This window comes from Emys orbicularis, chromosome 4 (assembly GCF_028017835.1).
Source record: "Emys orbicularis isolate rEmyOrb1 chromosome 4, rEmyOrb1.hap1, whole genome shotgun sequence".
NCBI classification, from domain to species: domain Eukaryota; kingdom Metazoa; phylum Chordata; order Testudines; family Emydidae; genus Emys; species Emys orbicularis.
The window spans coordinates 33,689,894-33,713,012 of record NC_088686.1 but is presented as its reverse complement, the minus strand read 5'-3'; the positions used below and the strand labels follow the sequence as shown (position 1 = coordinate 33,713,012).

Genomic DNA, 23,119 nt, shown 5'->3' with positions numbered 1-23,119 from the left:
AAATTATGGAGATTAGAATCTAGTGGGCAAAGTAAAATGATGGGATGATTTTCATACAGTACATAGAATGTCAGTAGAGATGGGAAGAAAAGGTGAAAGGGTGATGCTACGTATCACAAGGATTTATAGCACCTACATAGCAGTGGAGGTGGTGGAGAAATACTTTAGGGAAGGGTACAAGGAATGAAAAACAAAAGTGGACTGTGGCACCTTATTGTCCATCAGGATAGGAGAAAAGCCAAAATAAAAAAATAAGGCCTACTCTTTAGTCACCTTATATTGCAGTATGCTGTACTTGGGGAGGATAGGTAGGTAGGTGGTGGGTGGGAAATAGCCACAGACATATCAGATTGGTTCCTAAAATATATAGAAGGCAGCTTCATAAATCAGAAAGTAGTGACTCCCAACTGGAGAAAAAACATACATTATCTACTTACTGTTTGGGAATCTGGATAAATATGGAATCTGGAAACCAGGAGCTACTTCTCTTTAGAATAATAGAGAATGAGATCACGAAATGCACACTATGAAGATATAGCTTTCAGGTAAGCAATTTTTGGGAAGTGAAAAAATAAAGGATGCAATTCTTCAAAAGTGCCTAAGTGAATTAGGAGCACAAGTCCAGTTGACTTTCAACTTGTACTCCTGAGTCATTTAAAATCTCATCCCTAGTGAGTAAGGAGCAAATGGAGATGCTATTAAAATCTGCTGGCATGGAAAAATGCGGGTGAATCTCAAAATACACTTTTAATAGTCTACAATTCTTCAGAAAAAAGATTGTAAGCATTAAGTAGGAGGAAGAATTATTTAGAACAGTGCAGGAGTGTGTCTAAAAGTAGTGAGATGAAACTGAGCAAAGGGAAAAAAGGCTAAAGTCTGTTTGAGTTAATCTCCCAAGAGATGTGGTGGAAGCCCCAACTCTCCAGTCATGTAAGACTGGACAGGACACTCCAGAATATATTGTAAGAAATCATTCTTGAATGGCACTGAGATGGAATAGCTGGTAAGTGTAGGAAGTAAGTATGTCTTCTGTTCTAGGGTGGTTTTGAAGGAGCTCTGGATTGATTGATTGAAATTTTAAAGAACGCCTGGGGTTGTGGTGGTGGGGAAGTCTACCCCATTTTAATGCAGCAGTGATAATTTGGCAGTCTGCTAAAATAGCTCTGTTTTATTTATACTTTATTGATGCAGCATATAATTGAGACACATGTCCCTTAAAGACAGTGTGAATAGCAGACTGCCAAATGAAACAGAGGTGGAGTCCTAATAAATGAGCAATGGGCTGTTAAATGTTGCAAAATCTCAAGAGAAAACGAAACTGCGATAAAGTATTGGCAAAAGTGACAGGAAGAATGGGTTTCCAGTTTGAAATTAAACTGCTACTCAGGGTTACAAAGAACTCTAGTCTTTTTAAAGAAGAGGATAATAGCAGAAATTGGTTGATTGTAATGCTGATTACATAATTCCAATAAGCAAAGATGTTCACACAAAGTTCTTTCCTCGCCCTGCCATGCATGCCTCAGCCTTCAGTTCACACCTTAACATAATTTTTTTAACTTTCAACAAAAATAAAACCACAGCTTGAAGTAATTAATTATAATAATCTCTCAAAGCTAGTCCCTTTCAACTTTCCTTATTTAGCCCTTAGCACATTGAACACTGCTGAGGTTGTTACGGTGGCACAAGATCAGCCTTTAACCATACTCAGGGCTAACTAAATTCTGATTCAGATGTGTTTATTGCCCTAAGATATTTAACAGGAAGTAACCCTCAAGTTATTGTTATATTGAAATGTGCTCTCTGTCTTTTCTTCCTTTTCAACCTTGCTGCCAAAGAATGATTTCCCCCATCTTCTGCAGTCAGGTTTAGAATTTGTTTTGGTAGGATTTTAAAATATGCCAAAAAACCCCACTGTCAACTTGAAATCTAGTCCATTTCAAACATGAGTTAAACAGATACTGCATCTGCCCAGAATCTCTTGCCAATTACTTTGGTTTTACAGTTCTGTTATCCAATTTTTAAAAATGGTTTTTCTCCCTTGTTATGTAATATATTGTTATGTAATATATTTAGGTTGACAGAATCCTTTTTAAAATCCTCTTTCCAATCTCCCTTTCCATGTTACTACCCTCTTCCCCCCCCCCCCCAAAAAAAAAATCTGTGCTGCCCTATCAAAGGAAATTCTTAGCCATACCAATACATTTCCCTTTCTGATAGCTCTAGTTATTCATGTTTGGAGAAACACCACTATCTATCTAGGTCTCTTGGGCTGTTAAGTGGATTTACTGTAGTTAGATGATTCTGGTGCTTAAATGGAAGAGAATTGATGTTCCTCTTGTTAAAATACAATAATTAGTTTGTTGAGAGAGGTAGAAGGAAAGTGGACATAGGTGAGCACTCAAAAGGTTAAATATTAGCTCAGTGAACAACAAGAAGGATGGTCTTCTAGATTATGGCAAAGGAACAGAAGTCAGGAGATCTGGGTTTCATTCCTGACTGTATCATAAACATCTTGTGTAACTTTGGGAGAATTACTTAATCTCATTCTGCCTTCATTTCACCACTGATTAAAATGGAGATAATGCTTGCCCCACTTAACAGGATTGTGGAGACATAATTCACTAATGTTTTGTAATGTGCTTTGAGATAATCTTGGAACGTGCCAAAGAAATGAAAAGTACTGTTAATTAACTCCTGATTGAATAAGTCATTTACTAGTTCCAAAGGGCACACTATCTTCTACTTGACTGGAAGTTTGGAATCCGTTCTTAAAGTGTTTGGTGATGGATAACTGGGATGGAGGAATGGAATGTTTCCTCAAGGCATCCTGGGGCACACAAGAAATTTATCTGTTTGTGTAAAAAAAAAAAAATAATAAAAAAAAATCCTTGTAATATATAAATATGGCCTGACTTCCCACTGAGTTGTGCAATGGGCTTTAAGTAGTATCTAGATGTGTAATTGAAAGAGATTTCAAATTTTGTTTTCGATAACATGAATTTTAAGTATAGCAAGCTATCTAAGAAAATATATCAAACTTGGGCTGCTGCAGCCACGTGCCCAACATAGGTACAAAATGAATTACTTGTTATATGGTACAGTGACTTTGGGAGCTACAAAACTAAAGCTTATTATTTGAAGTAAATTCCTTTTTTTGTTTTGCAGCAAATGGTCAGCAGAAACCTCAGGCCGCAGCCATGCTATGCCTCACATTAAGACTTACATGAGGCCATCTCCTGACTTCCAGAAGATTGCGTGGTTTTTAGTTACGAGGTAAATGAACTATACATTCATAATTCCTGCGAACAAAGACCGCAGACCATATTTACATGATGGAGGACTCTGTCTTGGGAAGCAATAACTCTGGAAAAAGATTTGGGGGTTGTGGTAGATAATCCGTTGAATGTGAGCTCCAAGTGCAACCCTGTGGCCAAAAAGGCTAATGCAGTCCTTGGGTTCATATACAGCGGAATCTCCAGTAGGAGTAGGGAAGTTATTTTACCTCTGTATTTGGCACGCTTCTGGAATACTCTGTTCCATTCTGGTGTCCACAGTTCAAGAATGATGTTGATAAATTGGAGAGGGTTCAGAGAAGGCCATCAAGAATGATTAAAGGATTAGAAAACATGCCTCATAGTGATGGACTCAAAGAGCTCAATCTATTTAGTTTAACAAAGAGAAGATTAAGGGGTGATTTGATTACTATAAGTCCTACATGGGGAACAAATATTTAATAATGGGTTCTTCCATCTAGCAGAGAGGGTATAACATGATCCAGTGACTGGAAGTCGAAGCTAGACAAATTCAGACTGGAAATAAGGTGTAAATTTTTAACAGCAGGAGTAATTAACCATTGGATCAACTTACCAAGAGTCATGGTGGAATCTCCAGCACTGGCAATTTTTAAATCAAGATTGGATGTTTTTTCTACAAGATAGGTTCTTGGCATTTGATGTGGGAAATTCTATAGCCTGTATTATACAGGAGGTCAGACTAGATGGTTATAATTGTCCCTTTTGGCCTTGGAATCCATATATCTATAATTAAAGTTAATATTTAATGTATGCAGATTTCATTTTTCTTGTAGGGCTAGTTCAACTATCTTTATAATCTTTTTGGTACTTAGAAAAGCAATAATATGAAAAGTTGTATGTAGAGTCCACCTTGTCTTGATCCATTTAAGGTTTCTTCTGTGCATTTATGGAAGACTTTGTAATCTCTCATAAATCTGTTCTCACTGAGTTCAGTAAAAGTTTTGCTGCTGCTATTGGGTGGAAACAGGATCCGTCCCAAAGAGCAGAAATGAATGAATGAATCCCCACTCATTAAAGAAAAGTACTTTGTAAGAAATTAAGTGTTTAAGTACTAAAAATCAGTAAGTTGTACCTTGTGACAACTTAAGTGCATAAGAGATGCTTTGATTTTAATATATTTTTTGTGGCAAAATGTGTTTGCATAGTAAGTAATCCTAGATATTTCAAAGTACCATGTTAAAAAAAGATGTCTAGAAGGGATGCTAGAAATGTTTGAAACAATCCCTTGAACAATGTATAGGCCTATATACAAGTTAATACATGGTGTACATCCATGATACTTCCATATAAACATATTTATTATTATTCATGCTTATTACAGTAGTGCCAAAGGGCCAACCAAAAGTGGGACTCCATTGTGGTAGGCATTGTACAAAAACACACATTCTTGGAAATATCAACTTTAACAACTCATTTTTATTGTGTTGCCATTCATTAAATGGAAAATCACTTGCCTTAAAGAGCCACTGATGCCTCTCATGGGTAAATTTTAATCTGTATAGAAACAATTCTGCTGCAGCTGTATTTTTCTGCCTCTATCCAGACTGGTAAAAATGGCTAGGTGACTAGGATGCGCAGAGGAGCTAGTGTCTTTTCACCCTCTTCTGTAAAAGCCCAGCCTCCCCTCTCCATGAGACAGGTGTCCTGGTTTATAACAGTATGACCGACTCTAACATCCTAAATAGCGATGCAGGGCTCCTATGATATTTAACATCAGTTGTATTGTGGTAGCATATAGAGGTCCCAATCCAGGTTGAAGACCCATTGTGCTAGGCACTGTACAACCATATAACAAGAAAATTATCCCTGCCCTAAAGAACTTGGAATCTAAGATGAGATAATGGGTGGAGGCAATAAACAGATGAGGGAGGGCTGGGGTGAACAACGTAACAAGAAGACTATTAAGAGTTATGTATTATTATTTTAATCAGAACGAGAAGCAGCTGTGAGTTAGCTTGATATCTGGGGTATGAACCATGCATGTTATGGGACTTTGATCCATAGAATGACCAATATCCAAAGTATTGTCAGTGGAAAATGTGAAAAGAAAAATAAATTACTGTATAACTCAATGGGAGGAGAGGCAAAATGTTGTGCTGAATTTCTTGCCTGAACAGAAGCATCCTGTTGTAATGTTTGTACAAGGTTTTGAAAATGTTAAGTGTGACAATCTATGCACTAGGCATCATCACCCAGGGACCTTCTGAAATCAGCACTTGATTTTTTTGTGGTGGCTAGAGCTGAGGGTCTATTTTTTTTCCCCTTGTGTACGTAGTTCACCTGATGAATTGCATGGAAGTCTTCCACCCAAGCTTTTATCTTTCCAGTTTGTTTCAATTACATGTATCTTCTTGAACAGATGACCCTTACAATCACAAGTAAATAATGCCTATTAAAATAAAAATAGGCTTCCCTGCTGCTCAGAACAAATTTTTGACTTATCTAGGAAAGCAAATGGTGGTATATGAGCATATGCTGAAGTTGTCAAAAATCCAAGACTTAATAATAATACTTTGCTCTTCTGTAGCATCTCCTAGCTGCATATATTGACACAATTTACAAACATTAAACTTCATAACACCCCTGGAGGTGAGTTTACAGATGGGAAAACAGATGCTAAATGACTTGTCCAAAGTCACATGAGTTAGTAGCAGAGCTCAAATTTTCTAGTTCATTGTATTTAATTCTTTCATGATCTATATTCAGAGTCACTAGAAATCCTTCTTAATGTTGATCCAGTGTGGGCTTTGGGGGCTTTATTTTTTTTTTTCTTCCTTTGATGGTGAGATGTCTGTTAAGCTCTCCCAATGGAAGTGATGAAAGCTGCAACATTTTGGACTTAAAAGCAAACTGGCCAAAGAACTACAAAATGCACTGTTGGGAACAATCCTGCACTAGCAAAGAGATGGACTAGATAGCCCTAACGGGTTTCTTCTATTTTCTGCACCAACAACTTGCAGCTGATTTATGCAAGAACACTAGCTGAAGAACTCTTAATCTTAAAATGACAAATGGCTGTTAAGCCATGAGCTCATGTAACTTCTACTCTGAGAGTTTATTATTTTCTGCCTGATGACCATGAAAAGTCAGCCATCTCATTCACAGGTAAAGGGAGGCTATTAAACTCTTGGAGTCTCTAACTGCCTTTTCTATAAATTTTAGTGATTGTGTTGAGAAGTAGTTCAGGTCTGTGACAGGAAAATATTCTGAGTTCTTATTTATTTATTTAGTCATCTTTCATTAAAGGGATTGCATGAACTCACTGCTCCATATGCAATAGTTTATGCAAAAAACTTATTAGCCACACTCTGACTCCCACTGCAGTATGTTTTGGGAGGCTTTGTGTTGCATAGTTGCCATAGCTACTGCATCACTGGGCAGCGAAAAATTCCATAGAGAAACCCTGCCCTTTGAATGAATCTCATTTTAATTGAGTACTTTAATTGTATTGGTTTTTGTTTCTCTCCAGCTGAAAATGGAATGTTACATATTGCACAGCAATATAGAAAGTCCCTTAGTTTTATGAATCTCAAGTGGATTATCGCTATGTAAATACTTATTAATGTGGTATAGAACCTAGGAGTGACTTTTCATTCTCTTTCAGTCCTGTTAAATCTGTAGCTAGATCTAGACTCTGGTTTGCCTGTTGATTGCTCTATTTTTTTCTAAATTTGTGAGTACCTCTGAATAATGGCATTAGTTTGAACTTCTCATAGTGCAATCGATGTTCTGTGTAAATTTCCCACATAGCTTTGCCATTGCAATTCAGTCCTGACATACTCCCCACCTCCTGTTCTAATCCTGGACATCTCTGGAGGCAGCTAACCTTGTTCAATTGTTTATCTTTGTGATGTGTACAACTAGAATGAGGCTTAGATCATCAAACACCTTTCTGCATGTGAGCCAGGCCTTCACTGACAAAGAGCTAGTGCACCGAAACAACTGTCCTGCTGCCTACACTATATAAGAGCCAAATCCTACCCTCTGCTATAGATGTGCAATCAATTTGAAGTTAGACAGCAGTTTATTCTTTGTGCTAAGGTCCCCGTATCTATTACAGAGGTACACTAGTCTGCTTTTCTGCTTGGAGCAGAACCAGAGCTGCCTCCTGAAGTTCCCTCTAATTATTTCTGCAGCCAGCCGTGGCTGGTGCAAAGGGAAATTCCAGACTTTATTTCAGTGTTTTAGACTAACAATTGAGCTCAATGTCTAATTCCCAGCCATGTCCCAGAATTGCAGTTGGATTCTGGAGCGTGTCTCTTCAGCTCCACTTCCCCTTTGGAGGCATTTGCAGCAGTTGGTATTCCTGAAGATTTCAAGGAGCAAACGAGGCTGAGAAAAGTCAGAGGCAAAAGGAAGAGTCCTTGGGTACATCTACACTGCAGCTGGAGGTGTCATTTCCAGCTCAGGTAGATGTACACATGATCGCTCTGCTTGAGCTAGAAAGCTAAAAGTAGCAACTTGGCCAAGGTGGTGCAGGCACATACCCAGTAGATCGGGCATGACTGTACTCAAGTAGCTAAGCCAAGCCTCCACAGCCACACTGCTATTTTTAGTGCATAGGCTAGTGTAGCACTGGCATGTGTACCTCTGTCCAAGCTGGGAATTACACCTCCCAGCTTCAGTGTAAGCTCAGCTTCTCCCCTTCCCCCCATCAAATGTTTTGTTGGGGAGCTTGGCTGGCTTTGTGGGCAGAACACAGTTTTCCTTGCAGTCCAGTCAGGGCAAGCTCGCCTTGAGGGCGGGAGGCAGGATTGGAAAAGAACTGGCTCCAGGGAAGGCAGCTCACCTTCCCTCTATACCATGAGGGGAGTGAAGCCAGAAGGGCAGTGCGCCAAATGGAAGATCATGCCTGAGTCCCTATAGCGTGCACCAGCAGCCACATCTCTGATCACAGAACTTAGCCATCTCCTCCCCTCCCCTTCCCTGTGGGTTGTGGATGGAAGGCACCGGACACAGCATGAACGTTGCCAGGGCCAGACTCAGGCCTATGGTCAATTTCACAGTAGCCTCCCTCTTCCGTGTCCCTATTGGGGTCCCTATGGTGGCACATGTAGAAGGGACACTTTGAAGATAAGGAGACTGCCACTTGAAGTTTATTTGCAGCAGTCTCTGAGCCCAATTTTACTCCTCCCTCTGAAGCATGGTTGTGGGGACAAACTCCAAAAGGGGAAATAAATGAATAAGAAAATTAGTGCCTGGTTCCCTTGCTCACCTTCATAGAGTGCAGCATGGGAGAGGAATGCAGAAAAGACCCTGGCCTCTGTTTTATAAGGCCAGATGGTTCCTCAGTGTGCACCAGTCAGAATTTAACCTGATATCACTACTAAAGATAAATGTGGCTATTTTCCCTGGTGGTCCGGGAATCAGCATTTCTAACCGGGGGAGACTTTTTACCTGAAAGATTGGCCTCCTCACAGGCATCCAGGTCCCAGCATGCATCATCTCAGCCCCTCCTTTGGGCATAAAAACTCAGGAGGTATCAGGGCAATAAAAATAATTTATGAACTGTCATCTGACACTTGACGTGCATGCACATGATTTCAAAAGCATTGCTGTGTGTGGTTCCTCTCAACCTAAAAATCACAAGGCCCGAGGTCTTGTCCCTGGGAGGGAAGGGGTTAAGGGGAATGGGATTCAGATTGGTTTCATGCAAATATATGGGGCTTTGGTGTCTGAGATCAGATGCTCATACAAATCAATTCCCAGGTATTTTAGTGATAGAGGGGGAAGTTTTATGGAAAGCTGAGACTGTTCAGTCATCAAAAAAGTTGTCTTGCATCCTGACTCCTGTCAGATGCTATAGAAAGGAATAGAGGTCATATGGAAAGTTGAAGTAGTCTGTGAAATACAGCAGAAGAAAACACCTCTTTGCAAGTGGTAACTAGAACACATGCAGGACCAGTATCGGCCCTCTGTTGCTTCAGAGCTATCTGCAGGTCTCCCAACCCAGCCCTATGTGCAGTTAGACTCCCAATTGGAGCCAGGCTGTCTCAATTGAAGAGCAAAAGGGCTGCCTATAGCCTTGATCAAATGAGGTCATGGCACATTGTCACGTATCCTGTGGAGCTGTGCAGGAATTTCAGGAAGAGATTTGCCCCATTCTCAATCTCAGCAACCCATGGAAAGACCATGACATGAATGGAATGAACCATAATCTACTTCATATCAGAGCATTGCAATCTGCTGCCCAGCTTATTTCTATCCTCAGAATCAGGTACAAGCAGAACAAGATGAAACATCTAAATATGTTCCTAATGGAGGCTTGTTTTCAAAGCATTCCTACTTTACTATCATCAGACAATTCTTCATGTTTTGCCGATGGATTGCAGCATTTTTTTTCTTTTCCCACCGGTAGGCCATTACCATTTGGTCTCACATGTGCTCCCATGATCTCTCTCGAGGCTCGTGGTAGCAATAATATTGGCTTTAGGAAAGAAAGAAGTTCACCTATTTCTCTCTTCCTGGGCAATTTTATTAATGAGGGTTTCTCTACAGAAAGAAAGCTGATGGAAACACACATACAGTTCCTGGAGTATCATGGATTCAGGACTGACACATGGTGTCAGTGATGTCAGTCACGGGCCTGGGCTGGGGATGAATACTATTAAGAACAAGGTCTCATCTCAGAAGAATGTTAACATGAGATGAAGATGGCCATAATGAAAAACAAGTGGTATCTCAAACAAAAATCCATTTCTTATTGGACTTTATTGGGAATTCTGAACTTCTATACAAGCATGCTTTAATGATCTAGAGTACATAGAACACCTATCCACTAATCCCCTCTGCATTTCGCCCTGTCTGATCTGTTGGTAGAGATCTAGCTCCAGTTGTATATTCTCCACTCCCACAATGTGGAGAATCTTGCATTTTCTTTTTTAAGGGATCTTCCTAATTCACTTCAGAAAAAGAGAACACAGCATCCACCAGCTGGAAAACAATCATTCACTGAGGTCTCAGAGCACTGTTCCTTTCGTGGATAACAGACCTTTCTTCTGGTCATGACAGTCAATACGTCTGATAGAATTTTCATAACGCAATCATCCCTAGCCCAGAGAGAAATTCTCCTGTCCTGGTCAGAGCAAAGTTTTCCATCTCTATATGCAATGCCTGCCAAATGGGAGATGAACACCAAGATTTATGTGGCAGACGTCTGATTAGCAGAGTGGAATTTGCATCAAGAAATATTTTGCTGATCCTAAATCAATTTTGGTGGGTTAGTGATTGACCTTTTTGCATCCAGAAATGGTAAATTTACTCCTGGGCAAATTTTGCACCAAAAAGTTCTGTGCAAAATATTTTTAAATTCTGCATGTTTTATTTGTCAAAATAACACTGTATAATCACGCCAGTTTCAATTATTTTGGTAATTTATTTCAAAATACCTGTCAGCAAGTAATGTCTGTAACAATACAGAGACACAAATTCCCCCAGAAGTAGAGAGTTAAAGAAACAACCCAATTCCTGTTTCTCTGCCCCTTCCCCCACAGAGCCCAGCTGGGGGGCCAGATACTCACACCTCTTTCTTCCCCCCCTCATACTCCCCCCCCCCCCCCCCGAGCCCACGTCTGGGTCCCTCCCCGGCCCAGACAATCACATCTTCCTACCCCCCAGAAGTCAGCTGCTCTCCCTCCCCCGCCCCGCCCGCCCAGACACTCACACTCTCTACCCCCCAGAGGCCAGCTGTGAGGCCACCCCGGCCCACACACCCGGACCCCTTACCTTCCAGTAGGGTGACCAGTCAGCAAGTGTGAAAAATCGGGGTGGGGGGTAATAGGAGCCCATATAAGAAAAAGACCCAAAAATCTGGAGTGTCCCTATAAAATCAGGACATCTGGTCACCCTACCTTCCAGAGGCCAGGAAGGAACAGCCTGATGCTGGGTCCCAGGCTTGCATGGAGTTTCCTGCTCGCTCCCATCTCTTTCCTTTAGGGCGTGCTGGGAACTGCAGCTGCTGGGAACCCTCCAGTTTCCTCCCTCTCCCCTCTTGGCCTTGTCTTCTGTTTGCGAGCTGAGCTCTGCCAGGTCCAGCAGGCCCTAGGGGCGGCCAACATCTCTGCAGCCCATTTCGGGCGGTGGAGGGGAAAGGAAATTCTGCACGTGCAAGATTAATTTCTGTAAAATTCTGCATGGCACAGAATTCCCTCAGGAGTATAAAGTGCCCTGTGTGCCTATGTGGCAGGACCTCACATGTAAAATAGTGAATGACGTCTTGCAGATATAGGCAAGATACCTGCTATGTGTCCTCCCACCATTTCTACTGCTCCTCAGGGCATCTCAAAAGATAACCAAGAGTGTGGCAGTGACACTGTTTATCCCTTTCTGACTCGAGGCTATGGCTGTCAATCTAGCATTGTAGTGTTGCATGACCTCATCATCGCCTTTTTGGTGGATCAGCACAAAGAGTTTGAGACCCAGGAGCTCAGTAAACAACAGAACACTTATTTATTACTGGAAGAGGGTACAGAGGCAATTCCCCTCATGCTAACTCCAAAACACTTTCTTTCCCCAGGCAGGAAGCCACATCCTCTAGGGGCTGTCTGTTGATGTGCCCCAAACGCAGACCCGGCCAGCAAAGTAACTCAGTTATTGTATCTTTGGATGTCTTTATCTGACAGAGTTGGTCAGCTATTGCATGACCAGTCCTCCATCCAGGACCAGACATGTTTAAAAATGAATATTTGGATGAAGTGACTTTTGGGGTCCATGAGAGCAACAGGAGAAATCAACAAATAGAACTTACTCTGCTGGCTGTCCGCTCCATAATTTAGTTACCATTTAAAACCAATTAAATGTAGCTTTGAATGATTGCAGTCCCAGGAGGGCTTTGTCATGGATTTGAGTGTCTAAGCAAAAAAAGTAGTCTCATCACTGGCTTACAGGGTGACCTTGGGCAAGTTACTTCATCTCTCTGTGCCTCAGGTTTTCCATCTGTAAAATGGAGAGAATGATACAGTACTGACCTCTTCAGTAAAGCATTTTGAGTTCTACAGATGAAAAGCATTATATAAGAGCTGGATGATGATGATGCTGTTGTTCAATAAGGGCTTCCTCCTATTTGAGTCTGCTTCATTAAGGGATCTATAACCCATGCTATCATGTAGGAAATGAAATAGAGCTTGTCGCCTGTAAGTAAGGACATCTGAGATGTAATCCTGGCTCTTTCACTGACTTGCTCTGTGACTTCGGGCAAATCACTTAACCTCTGTGCAGTTTCTCCATCTGAATACTGGGTATACTTCCTCAGAACGGTGTTGTGAGGCTTATTCAATATATATCAAGTGCTTTCAGATCGATCGAGATACAAAAGGAGCACTTAAAGACGATAGTCATTGTGGAGAAACTAAATGAATTCTTTGCTTGAGTCTTCACGGCTGAGGATGTTGGGGAGATTCCCAAACCTGAGCCATCCTTTGTAGGTGACAAATCTGAGGAATAGTCACAGGTTCAAGTGTCGCTAGAGGAGGTTTTGGAATTAATTGATAAACTTAACAGTAACAAGTCACCGGGACCAGATGGCATTCATCCAAGAGTTCTGAAAGAACTCAAATGTGAAATTGCGGAACTTTTAACTATGGTTTGTAACCTGTCCTTTAAATCAGCTTCTGTACCCAGTGACTGGAAGAAAGCTAATGTAATGCCAATATTTAAAAAGGGCTCTTGAGGTGATCCCGGCAATTACAGACTGGTAAGTCTAATGTCAGTACCGGGCAAATTAGTTGAAACAATAGTAAAGAATAAATTGTCAGACACATAAAAGAACATAAATTGTGGGCAAAAGTCAACATGGTTTCTGTAAAAGGAAATCATATCTTACTAATCTATTAGAGTTCTTTGAAGGGGTCAACAAACATGTGGACGAGGGGGATCCAGTGGACATAGTGTACTTAGATTTCCAGAAAGCCTTTGACAAAGTCCCTCACCAAAGGCTCTTATGTAAAGTAAGTTGTCATGGGATAAGAGGGAAGATCCTTTCATGGATTAAGAACTGGTTAAAAGACAGGGAACAAAAGGTAGGAATAAATGGTAAATTTTCAGAATGGAGAGGGATAACTAGTGGTGTTCCCCAAGGGTCAGTCCTAGGACCAATTCTATTCAACTTATTCATAAATGATCTGGAGAAAGGGGTAAACAGTGAGATGGCAACGTTTGCAGATGATACTAAACTGGCTCAAGATAGTTAAGACCAAAGCAGATTGTGAAGAACTTCAGAAAGATCTCACAAAACTAAGTGATTGGGCAACAAAATGGCAAATGAAATTTAATGTGGATAAATGCAGAGTAATGCACATTGGAAAAAATAACCCCAACTATACATACAATATGATGGGGGCTAATTTAGCTACAACTAATCAGGAAAGAGATCTTGCAGTCATCGTGGATAATTCTCTGAAGAGGTCCACGCAGCGTGCAACGGCAGTCAAAAAAGCAAACAGGATGTTGGGATAGAGAATAAGATGGAGAATATCTTATTGCCCTTATATAAATCCATGGTATGCCCACATCTTGAATACAGAGTACAGATGTAGTCTCCTCATCTCAAACAAGATATACTGGCATTGGAAAAGGTTCAGAGAAGGGCAACTAAAATGATTAGGGGTATGAGGAGAGAGTAAAGAGGCTAGGACTTTTCAGCTTGGAAAAGAGCTAAGGGGGGATAGGATAGAGGTATATAAATTATGAGTGGTGTGGAGAAAGTGAATAAGGAAAATATTTACTTGTTCCCATAATATAAGAACTAGGGGCCACCAAATGAAATTGATGGGCAGGAGGTTTAAAACAAATAAAAGGAAGTTCTTCACACAGCGCACAGTCAACTTGTGGAACTCCTTGCCTGAGGAGGTTGTGAAGGCTAGGACTATAACAGGGTTTAAAAGAGAACTAGGTAAATTCATGGAGGTTAAGTCCATTAATGGCTATTAGCCAGGATGGGTAAGGAATGGTGTCCCTAGCCTCTGTTTGTCAGAGGGTAGAGATGGATGGCAGAAGAGAGATCACTTGATCATTACCTGTTAGGTTCACTCCCTCTGGAGCACCTGGCATTGGTCACTGTCGGTAGACAGGATACTGGGCTGGATGGACCTTTGGTCTGACCCAGTATGGCCATTCTTATGTTCTCAGACAGAAAACACAACATTAGTGCAAAATATTTTTTTTAAAAGTACAGTGCTAGGATTTCATTTCAGGATCGAGTAGGAATAGAAGCTGGGATGTAGGAGTGTTTGTCTGAACATTGCTAGCTCTGGTAATTGGTAAACAAGGTAAGTTATGAGAAATCTCTCTGTGTGTGTGAGGAACTAACAAAACACTATCATTTACAACTGACTGCATGCATGTGGTGGAACTGTTATGGTTGCCTAGCAATCAGCAGGATATATATTGTGGAACCAAAGAAATGTGACTGAGCAAAAACATTAGTATAGTTTTCAGATGGGTGAGAAAGGTGCATTATCTACCTAGGTGTTCAGACTCCTGTTGAAGTGCCTTTGTAAAGGGAAAAAGGAATTAAATGAGCTATGGCAGCACTGTTGCATTGTCTCATTTTAATTAAGCTTCTCTTTTTTTAAAATTGTGAATATGTCCAGTTATGGACAAATTCAGCAAGCTGTGTGTGGGCATCAGCTGTGCCTCTGAGTACTCTATAGACTGCAGAACAATATATGAAAATTATTAAATACTGTAATGGAGTTCAATAGTGCTACTTAAATTAGCCAGATCGGAGGTTCTTACAAGTCTAAATCTAGATTATTTTTTTTTCTAATTCAAAATTGCTTGATACTGAACAGAGAAAACTAAATTGTATGTGTTTCCCTGTCTTGAGATGTGCCCTTTAGGTAATAAGATCCCCTGTTGAAATACTATTTTATCCTTTCTTAAAGCAGCAGTTGGCAAATAACGAGAGGAATGTAGGTCTCTTAGCAAAACAGTTGCCATAGCACAGCCTGAAGGAAAAATGCAATGTTGAGTCCTAAACTATAACAACAGTCCTACTAGTATCTCATTGTTGGGAAGCTTTTCCTGATATTTAGCCTAAAATGTCCTATTTGCAATTTCTTCCAAAGATTTCCAGTAATACACCCGTGTACAATGCTAAATAATTTGTCTCCCTCTGGGGAGTATTATCCCTTCAAATAGTTGTAGAATTCATCTTAGTCTTTGCAGACCCCAAATTAGGACCTTGTGCGTTCTGTGATTCTATGCTGTAGTGTGTGCTATGGAATTCACCCCATACCACAGAGTTGTGTGTCCGAATATAAGCTTTAATTTAAAATAAATGTTGCTAACTATTATGGTTGTAAAGAATCTTGAGAATGTGAATCAAGCATAAATCATTACAGTGATGTCACTCTGGTCCATGATTAGGACTCCTAGGCACTACTACAATACAAATAATAAATTATAATGTTGCCAGATAGCCCAAGCAGTTAGCCAATATTTGGTGTCTTGACAGGTTGTTTGGGTTAGGAGGAGAAATGGATAAGACTTGGGTACATTCTTTGGTGCAATCCTGTTTATTTAAAAAGAATGTACACGAAAACAGTCCTGTTTCTCTGAACACAGTAGAAACAAACAGGAAACAGTTAGAAATCCAAGTCTGCTGTTTCAGTGAGTACTTTGTCCAAAAGATGATCTGTCTCTTGGCTTCCTCATAGGACCACACACCACTGCCTCTCCTGCTGTTTGCTTACTTTTACCTGGCTCTCTAGTTTCTTTTCCATACACATACACCGGTCTACAGCAGCAACCAGTCAATGTCTCAGCCCATGCATTTGGACTCAGTCTCCAGGGAAACCCCTGAGGTTACATGGCTTAGCTTCTGCTCCTTTTTAAAAAGAAATAGTTGGAAATTGGTACAGACTTTTACATTAGAAACTTGCTGGTGTTGGACCAAATCCACAGCTGGTGCGTTGTATTTGGATTTCCCTGTAAAAGTAGCCGAAAATGAGCTGCTGAAAGCATGTCCAAGCATTCAGCAGAAATCCTCTTAACAATGGGATATTGGATCTTAATTAGTAACTTGTTCCTATGTTAATGTCTATGGAAAGTTAGACTGTAAGGGAGGCTGCAACAACTCTTAAGAGCTTGGTTGATGTATTGGTTTAGAAAAATACCAGTACAGCCTTTGCCATACCATAGAAAAGCCTTTTTCTCATTGACTCATATGCCTAGTCTACACTGCAGTCAGGTCAACATAAGGCAGCTTAGGTCAACCTAATTCTGTAAGCATCTATACTAAAATGTTGCTTCTGCCGATGTAACTTGCCCGCTATGCTAACTTAACTCCACCTCTCTGAGAGGCATAGTGTTTAGGTTGACGTACTTAGGTGAACGCAGTGTCAGTGTAGACACTGCGTTACTTATGTCAACTTTAGTGGCCTCCAGGAGGTATCCCTCAATGCCTCACCGTGACCACTCTGGTCACCATTTTGAACTCCACTGCCCGGCGGCCAGGTACAGACCTTTCCCCTTTGTAAAGCCCCATTGAAATTCCATTTCCTGTTTGCTCCTCACTCTGCAGCCCATAGAGAACTGCATTCCATGGCCTCCCTACTTCCTCCCTCAATTCCATTTGGCATCCAGGGCCACTGCACTTCCCCTACCACTCCACCATGGGGGACAGTACAGACAATCACAGTTGCACATACACTGGCCTGTGAGAGACATGGTTGGGGTGTGTGTTTGTGAAATGAAAATGACGACTGTTCTTTCCCCTTCATAGGTTCTTTTCCCTGTATCTATAAAGTTTCATTCAGTTATAAATAGTCTTCATTTTTATTCACAACATATGCTGGCTATCGCTGACATCATTTACAGATAATATCAATAGGTGCATTGGCAATGTTCTAGTACTACCAACAGAGCACTCATTACAGGATTCATACTGGAGTGCAAAAAAACAAAGCCAGCATTACTGTGGCTCACTATTAAAATGGTCTTTCAAAGCCTCCCAGAGTTGCATGCCTCCCTGTTGAGCCCTTCTTATAGTTTTGGTATCTGGCTGCTCAAAAACAGCAGACAGCCTTTCCACCTCCACCCCAGCAGAAACTTTTCCCCCTTTACTTCACAGATATTATGGAGCACGCAGCAGGCAACTATAATGATTGGGATTTTTTTCTTTCACTGAGGTCTAATCTTGTGAGTAGATAGTGCCAACGGCCTTTCAAATGGCCAAAGGCACATTCAACTGTCATTCTGCACCCGCTGAGCCTGTAGTTGAAGCACTCCTTGCTCCTGTCGAGGTGGCCTGTGTACGGCTTCATGAGCCATGGGAGTAAGGGATAGGCTGATTCTCCCAGGATCACTATTGGCATTTCAACATCCCCACTGGTCTGGAAAGAAAGTCCCTGCTTGCAACTTTCTGAACAGGCCTGTGTTCTCTAAGTTGCATGCGTCATGCATCTTCCATGACCATCCCATGTTGAGGACTATAAAACGTCGCAAGTGATCCATCAGCACTTGCAATACAATAGAAAAGTAGCCCTTTCTGTTGTTGTTTTCTGTGGCAAGGTGGTCTGATGCTAAAATAGGGATATGCATGGCATCTATACCCCCACCGCATTTCGGGAACTCCATTGCTGCAAAGCCATCCACTATGTCCTGCACATTGCCCAGAGTCACAGTTCTTTGAAACGGGATGCAATTAATGGCTCTGCACACTTGCATCACAGTGGATTTCCCAGATCCAAATTGATTCCCAACTGATTGGTAGCAATCTGGTCTTGCAAGCTTCCACACAGTGATCACCACTCACTTCTTCATTGTCAGTGCAGCTCTCATTTTGGTGTTGCTGTGCCGGAGGGCTAGGACAAGCTGTGCTCACACATCCAGGAATGTGGCCTTGCGCAGCCAAAGTTCTGCAGCCACTGCTTGTCATCCCATACCTGCATAACAATACAATCCCACCAGTCACTGCTTGTTTCTTGGGCCCAGAACCAGCTCTCCACCATCTGCAGCTGTTCCGTGAATGCCAACAACCACCTTGAATTGTTTCTATGTCCCACAGTAAGCTAGCCTCCAAGGAATCATCATCTTCCCTGCGGCTCCTCTGGTGGATCTGCAAGTACTGCAGGATCAGCACGCAACGCCCACAACACTCATCACAATAATGCAGAGTTGTGCAGGATCCATGCTTCTCAGACAGATGGCGGACACACAGTTTTGTGGGGCTTTTGAAAAGAGGTGAAAAAAATTATGGGATGAAGAAAACTGCATCATGTGACATTGAAACCGTGTTCCCAGTCACCTCTGCTTTACTCATTTGCCCCCATAAGGCATTGCAAATGCTTCCCAAAACAGGTTCTTTTGTTGTAAATGATTGTGTTTAAAATAACACTTTATGCTTTGTGTAAAACCGGACCTTTCCTCCTTTTGAAATTGTATTCTTTTAATTGACAGAGTACTCTTCAGGGAAAAAAACTGCTGAGCAGAAGGCAAAAATTTGTGATCCCTAATGGCTGTAATCCAGCTTGTTTTCCTTAGTCTTCTGCCAATAGGTAGGGCAGTGCTGCTACTGTCTATTTCTAATGCATCTTGTTTGAAGATAAATGCATCATTGGAAAATTTGCACTGGGGTTTGACATAGTGAATCAAAAGGATTTAATTCAATTCCTAAAAACCTATAAAAAAGTATAAATACAAACCCTCTGCCTTTAGGGCATATAGTAACCTAACTGCTTTGGATTAGGAATAAATTTATTTAAGGACATTGAGGATTGGCACGGAAAGATTGCACTCAGTCCAGGCCCCATTGTGTTCAGTACAGTACAAATGCATGAGAACATACAGTCCCTGCCCTGAAGAGCTTAATCTAGATTGATAAAAGATGCAGCAAGTGCATATGACAAACATTAGGAAAGAGTCCCAGGGAGAATGAAAGTAACAAAAAGGTCAAACTTGATAACACAGCTTGATAGTTTAAGGATAAATACATTTTAGTAGTGTTCCCCATCTGCCATGCTACCTAGCCTTCTTTGATAGGCTGATTTCTTGTGTGCATCAGAGCAGAAGTGGGTATTGAGGAAGAATGCTATAGAATTAAGTGAAACAATAAATAAAGTGTGGGGGGGGGAAACCTCTTTCAGTACAGCTGCTTGCAAATATTTTTACCAAGATAAAATTTTACATGGTGTTTTTATGGGACTGTAGGAGTGAGAGTAAGGAGTTGGACCCATTGCAAATAATTAAGTATTCATGAGAGACAGTGCTAGCAAGTTTATTTAAATCTTTCACAAAATACTAACTGGTAACTACAGTACCTGACATTTATTTCAGACATTATGGTTCTTGAATAATCTGCAGCAATGATGCCAAGTTACCTCATTATAAATTACAAACAACTGTGCATTAGACCTGTGAATTAATGTGAAAATATGGATTAAAAGTTTATATAATTGCTGGTACTGAGTGTCAGAACTGTGTTTTCTGCCTTTCCCATTCCTGGTTGGCATAATAACCTCAGAGGATGAAATTGCAAGTCATTCACTAAGTTAGTGACAGTACTGCTAGCCAGTTAAGTCAGTCCTGCCACCTGAAATTTGCAAGATTGCCACTTAGAGTCCTTTGTGATGCTTAAAGGGACAATGTCAACTTAGGGCTTTTTTTAATTTTAATTTTAATTTTTTTAATTTCCACAAGTCCCAGTTTATGGTGTCACCCTTAAATAGTATGTCTGGGCTGTTTTGTTATTTATAAGTGCTTTTATGCTCTCTTGCCGATACTTAAAGGTTTTTTTCAACAAAATAGAAATCTACTATTTGGGGAAACAGTGAAACTGACTATATACAGAGAGCTGTGAAGTGCACATAAACTGAAAAAAGAGATGATTTGTTGCTAACTTTAAGTTCCAATAAATGTGTGTGTTACTTCTGTTATAGGGAAGGCTGGTCATGACCCCTATATTTATAAAATGCTTCCTCATACTTTCCATTATAAAAGATTCTTGCCATTTCTTTTTTGAAAGAAGCTCCAACATTTCCACTGTTTTGCAGCAGACCTTTGAGATTCAGCAGGGACAAAGTCCTGGGGTGAGAGATGCACCTTTGGCTTGTCCCATAAGATTCCATTCAGCTTTTGCTGAGTTGTAAACAGTTTAAAATGGCGGTTTCTGTTCTTTTACATGCGCTCTTCAGGGAAGTGTTGGCAACATGCCAAAATAACACTAATGTTCCAAAGAACTGGGCATCTCTCTCCCAAACCATTCTCTTCCCCCCGCACCCACCCCCATTCCAAAATCCAGCTCATGACCCCAGGGTACCACCATCCCATCTCTGGGGAGACAACACATTTTGCTTTAATTTTGACCTCCTTGTAAAGGGGGGGGGGGGGGGGGAGTGATCACTGAACAGGAAGTTGGTGTTTACCTAGGGCCCAGTGGTTATGACCTGATTTACATTCAGTATAGGTGGACAGAGGCAGTCCTAACCAGATATAGATATGTGGTGTTTCAAAAGGGCTAATTTTCCAAAACTGAGGAAAACTGAGTGAAATTGTTGATTTTTTTTTTCTGTTTATTTTTCCTTCTAATGTAAATTGCATGTTCTTTAAGAAGTCATCAGATGGTCAAAAAGCCATGCTTCCACATTCAACGAAGAGAAATGCTTTTGGTAAAAGCCTATCCTGTTATGAGAGGAAGGCCACAATTAGAAATAATTCAATCCCAGGCAAAAGAATGGTAAAGTTGATACAGATTGAGTCAGTAAAGAATGAAAGGATGAGAATATGCCAGTCAATGTGGTTTTATGGAAAATAGGTCTCATCAAACAAACCTGCTTTCATTCTCTGAAGAGATTACAAGTTTGTTTGATAAACTTAACTGCATAGATGTAATATACTTAGATCTTTGACTTAGTACTGCGTGAGGTGTTGTTGTAGCCCTGTTGGTCCCAGGATATTAGAGAGACAAGGTGGGTCTTGTATTTAGCTGTGCCACTCTTAGTACCTTTCCCAGACCTGAAGAAGAGCTCTGTGTCGCTTGAAAGCTAGTCTCTCACCAACGGAAGTTGGTCCAATAATTATTGGATATTACCTCACCCATCTTGTTTCTCTTAGTACTTCGTATGACATTCCGATTAAAAACCATTATACAGTATCAATGAAGCACATGTTAAATGGATTAAGAAAATTTTAACTGACACGTCTCAAGTAGTTGTCAATGGGGGAATCATCAAATATGGGTGTTAATAGTGCTGAGTACTATAGGGCTTGTTAATTTGGCAAAGAAAGGCCAATGACTGGAAGTTAAAGGCTGATAAATTCAAATTGGAAATGAGACACAAAGTTTTAACAATGAAGGTGATTAATCAGTGCAACAAACTATGTAATGAAGTGATGGACTCCAATTCTTGAGGTCTTCAGAGGGATGCCTTTCTGGAAGATATGCTTAGGTCAAATACAAATTATTGGGCTAAATGTAGGAGTAGAGGGATGTAATTCTGTGGCCTGTAATATACAAAAGGGCAGACTAGATGATCTAATGGTCCCTTCTGGTGTTAAAATCCAAGTCTATGAAACACAGGTGGCAGAAGCTTCCCTAATTCCTGGAGGTTGAGGGATGGGGAGAGTTGGGCTACACTACCCCCAGACCAATATGACAACTGTACATAATAAACTTTTTTTAACCTTTTTCTGTTTAAAACAAACAAACAAAAGCCCCTAGGAAATTACATACCAACAAACTACGGTAGCAGAATGTTGTGGTTACAAGTCCAGCAGTCAAAAGTTAGAAAATGCCAGATTTATAGTTGCCCATGCAACTTTAATTTCGCCCCCTTGTTTTTATGTATTATGATAAAAAATTAATTACATAGTAATATTTTCCTGATTCCACCAGGAGACAGTTAAGGTCATTTCCTAAGTTTTACTTCTTGCTTTTAACAATTTAACAGTGTTTTAACCGTTTCTATTTGAATACACTGTGTAGCAATAAACTTTCAGACAGAGGCGGTAATACAGTAATAATAGTAAATGTGATTTTTTTTTTTATGTTTGTGTTCATTCAAATGTCAGATTATTATTATTTTGACATTATATTGTGAATAGAACATACATTTGTGTGGACTACAGAGCCAGGACATTTATCTGTTTCGTTGCTCTAGATTTTTGTCCATTTGCCTCTGTTTTCAAACATTTGACATAATCCTTTCCTTATGGTCTCTCTTTGTGAGTGCATTGGTCCTGGAAAATGGTTTGCTCAGGGCTAGTGTTTAATAGCCTATAAAGATGAATGGAGGGTGTTCATATCTCGCATTGCTATTGTTTGAGTTAATATGGCTGTAGATTTGAACTGTCTACGCTAAATAAAAGCACCACTGCGGGGGAAGGCTGTGAAAATGAAATCTTAAATTCTGCAAAAATTTAATTAGACATAGGAGCTGGAATAATTTTATGCCACTTGGGGATTTAAGACACATACAACTGGTTGTAGGTACAGGAGCAGTAACTGTTACATTAGTAATACCTAGGGCCGGCTCCAGCTTTTTTGCCGCCCCAAGCGGTAAAGCAGGGGGGGTGGGAAAAAAAGCCAATCGGCGGCACTTCGGCGGCGGGTCCCTCTCGGAGCGAAGGACATGCCGCCAAAGTGCTGCAGAAGAATGAAGTGGCGCGATTGAGCTGCCGCCGAATTGCGGCCGAAGACCCGGACGTGCCACCCCTTTCCACTGGCCGCCCCAATCACCTGCTTCCTTAGCTGGTGCCTGGAGCCGGCCCTGGTAATACCTGGTGATTATAAAACTTCTTTTATCCAAGGACTTAAACACACTTCACAAATTTTAATTCTTATAACATCCATGTAGTTGTATTCTCAT

At 40.8% G+C, this 23,119-nt stretch overlaps 1 protein-coding gene across 1 annotated transcript in view; it reads left to right on the top strand.

The window, feature by feature from the left end:
* Positions 1–23,119, top strand: part of TDP1 (tyrosyl-DNA phosphodiesterase 1) — a 112,825-nt gene that overhangs the window by 33,365 nt on the left and 56,341 nt on the right. The window contains exon 13 of the mRNA XM_065403143.1: positions 3,166–3,273. Within this exon, the coding sequence (XP_065259215.1) occupies positions 3,166–3,273 (108 nt within the window). The remainder of the gene's footprint in view (positions 1–3,165; positions 3,274–23,119) is intronic.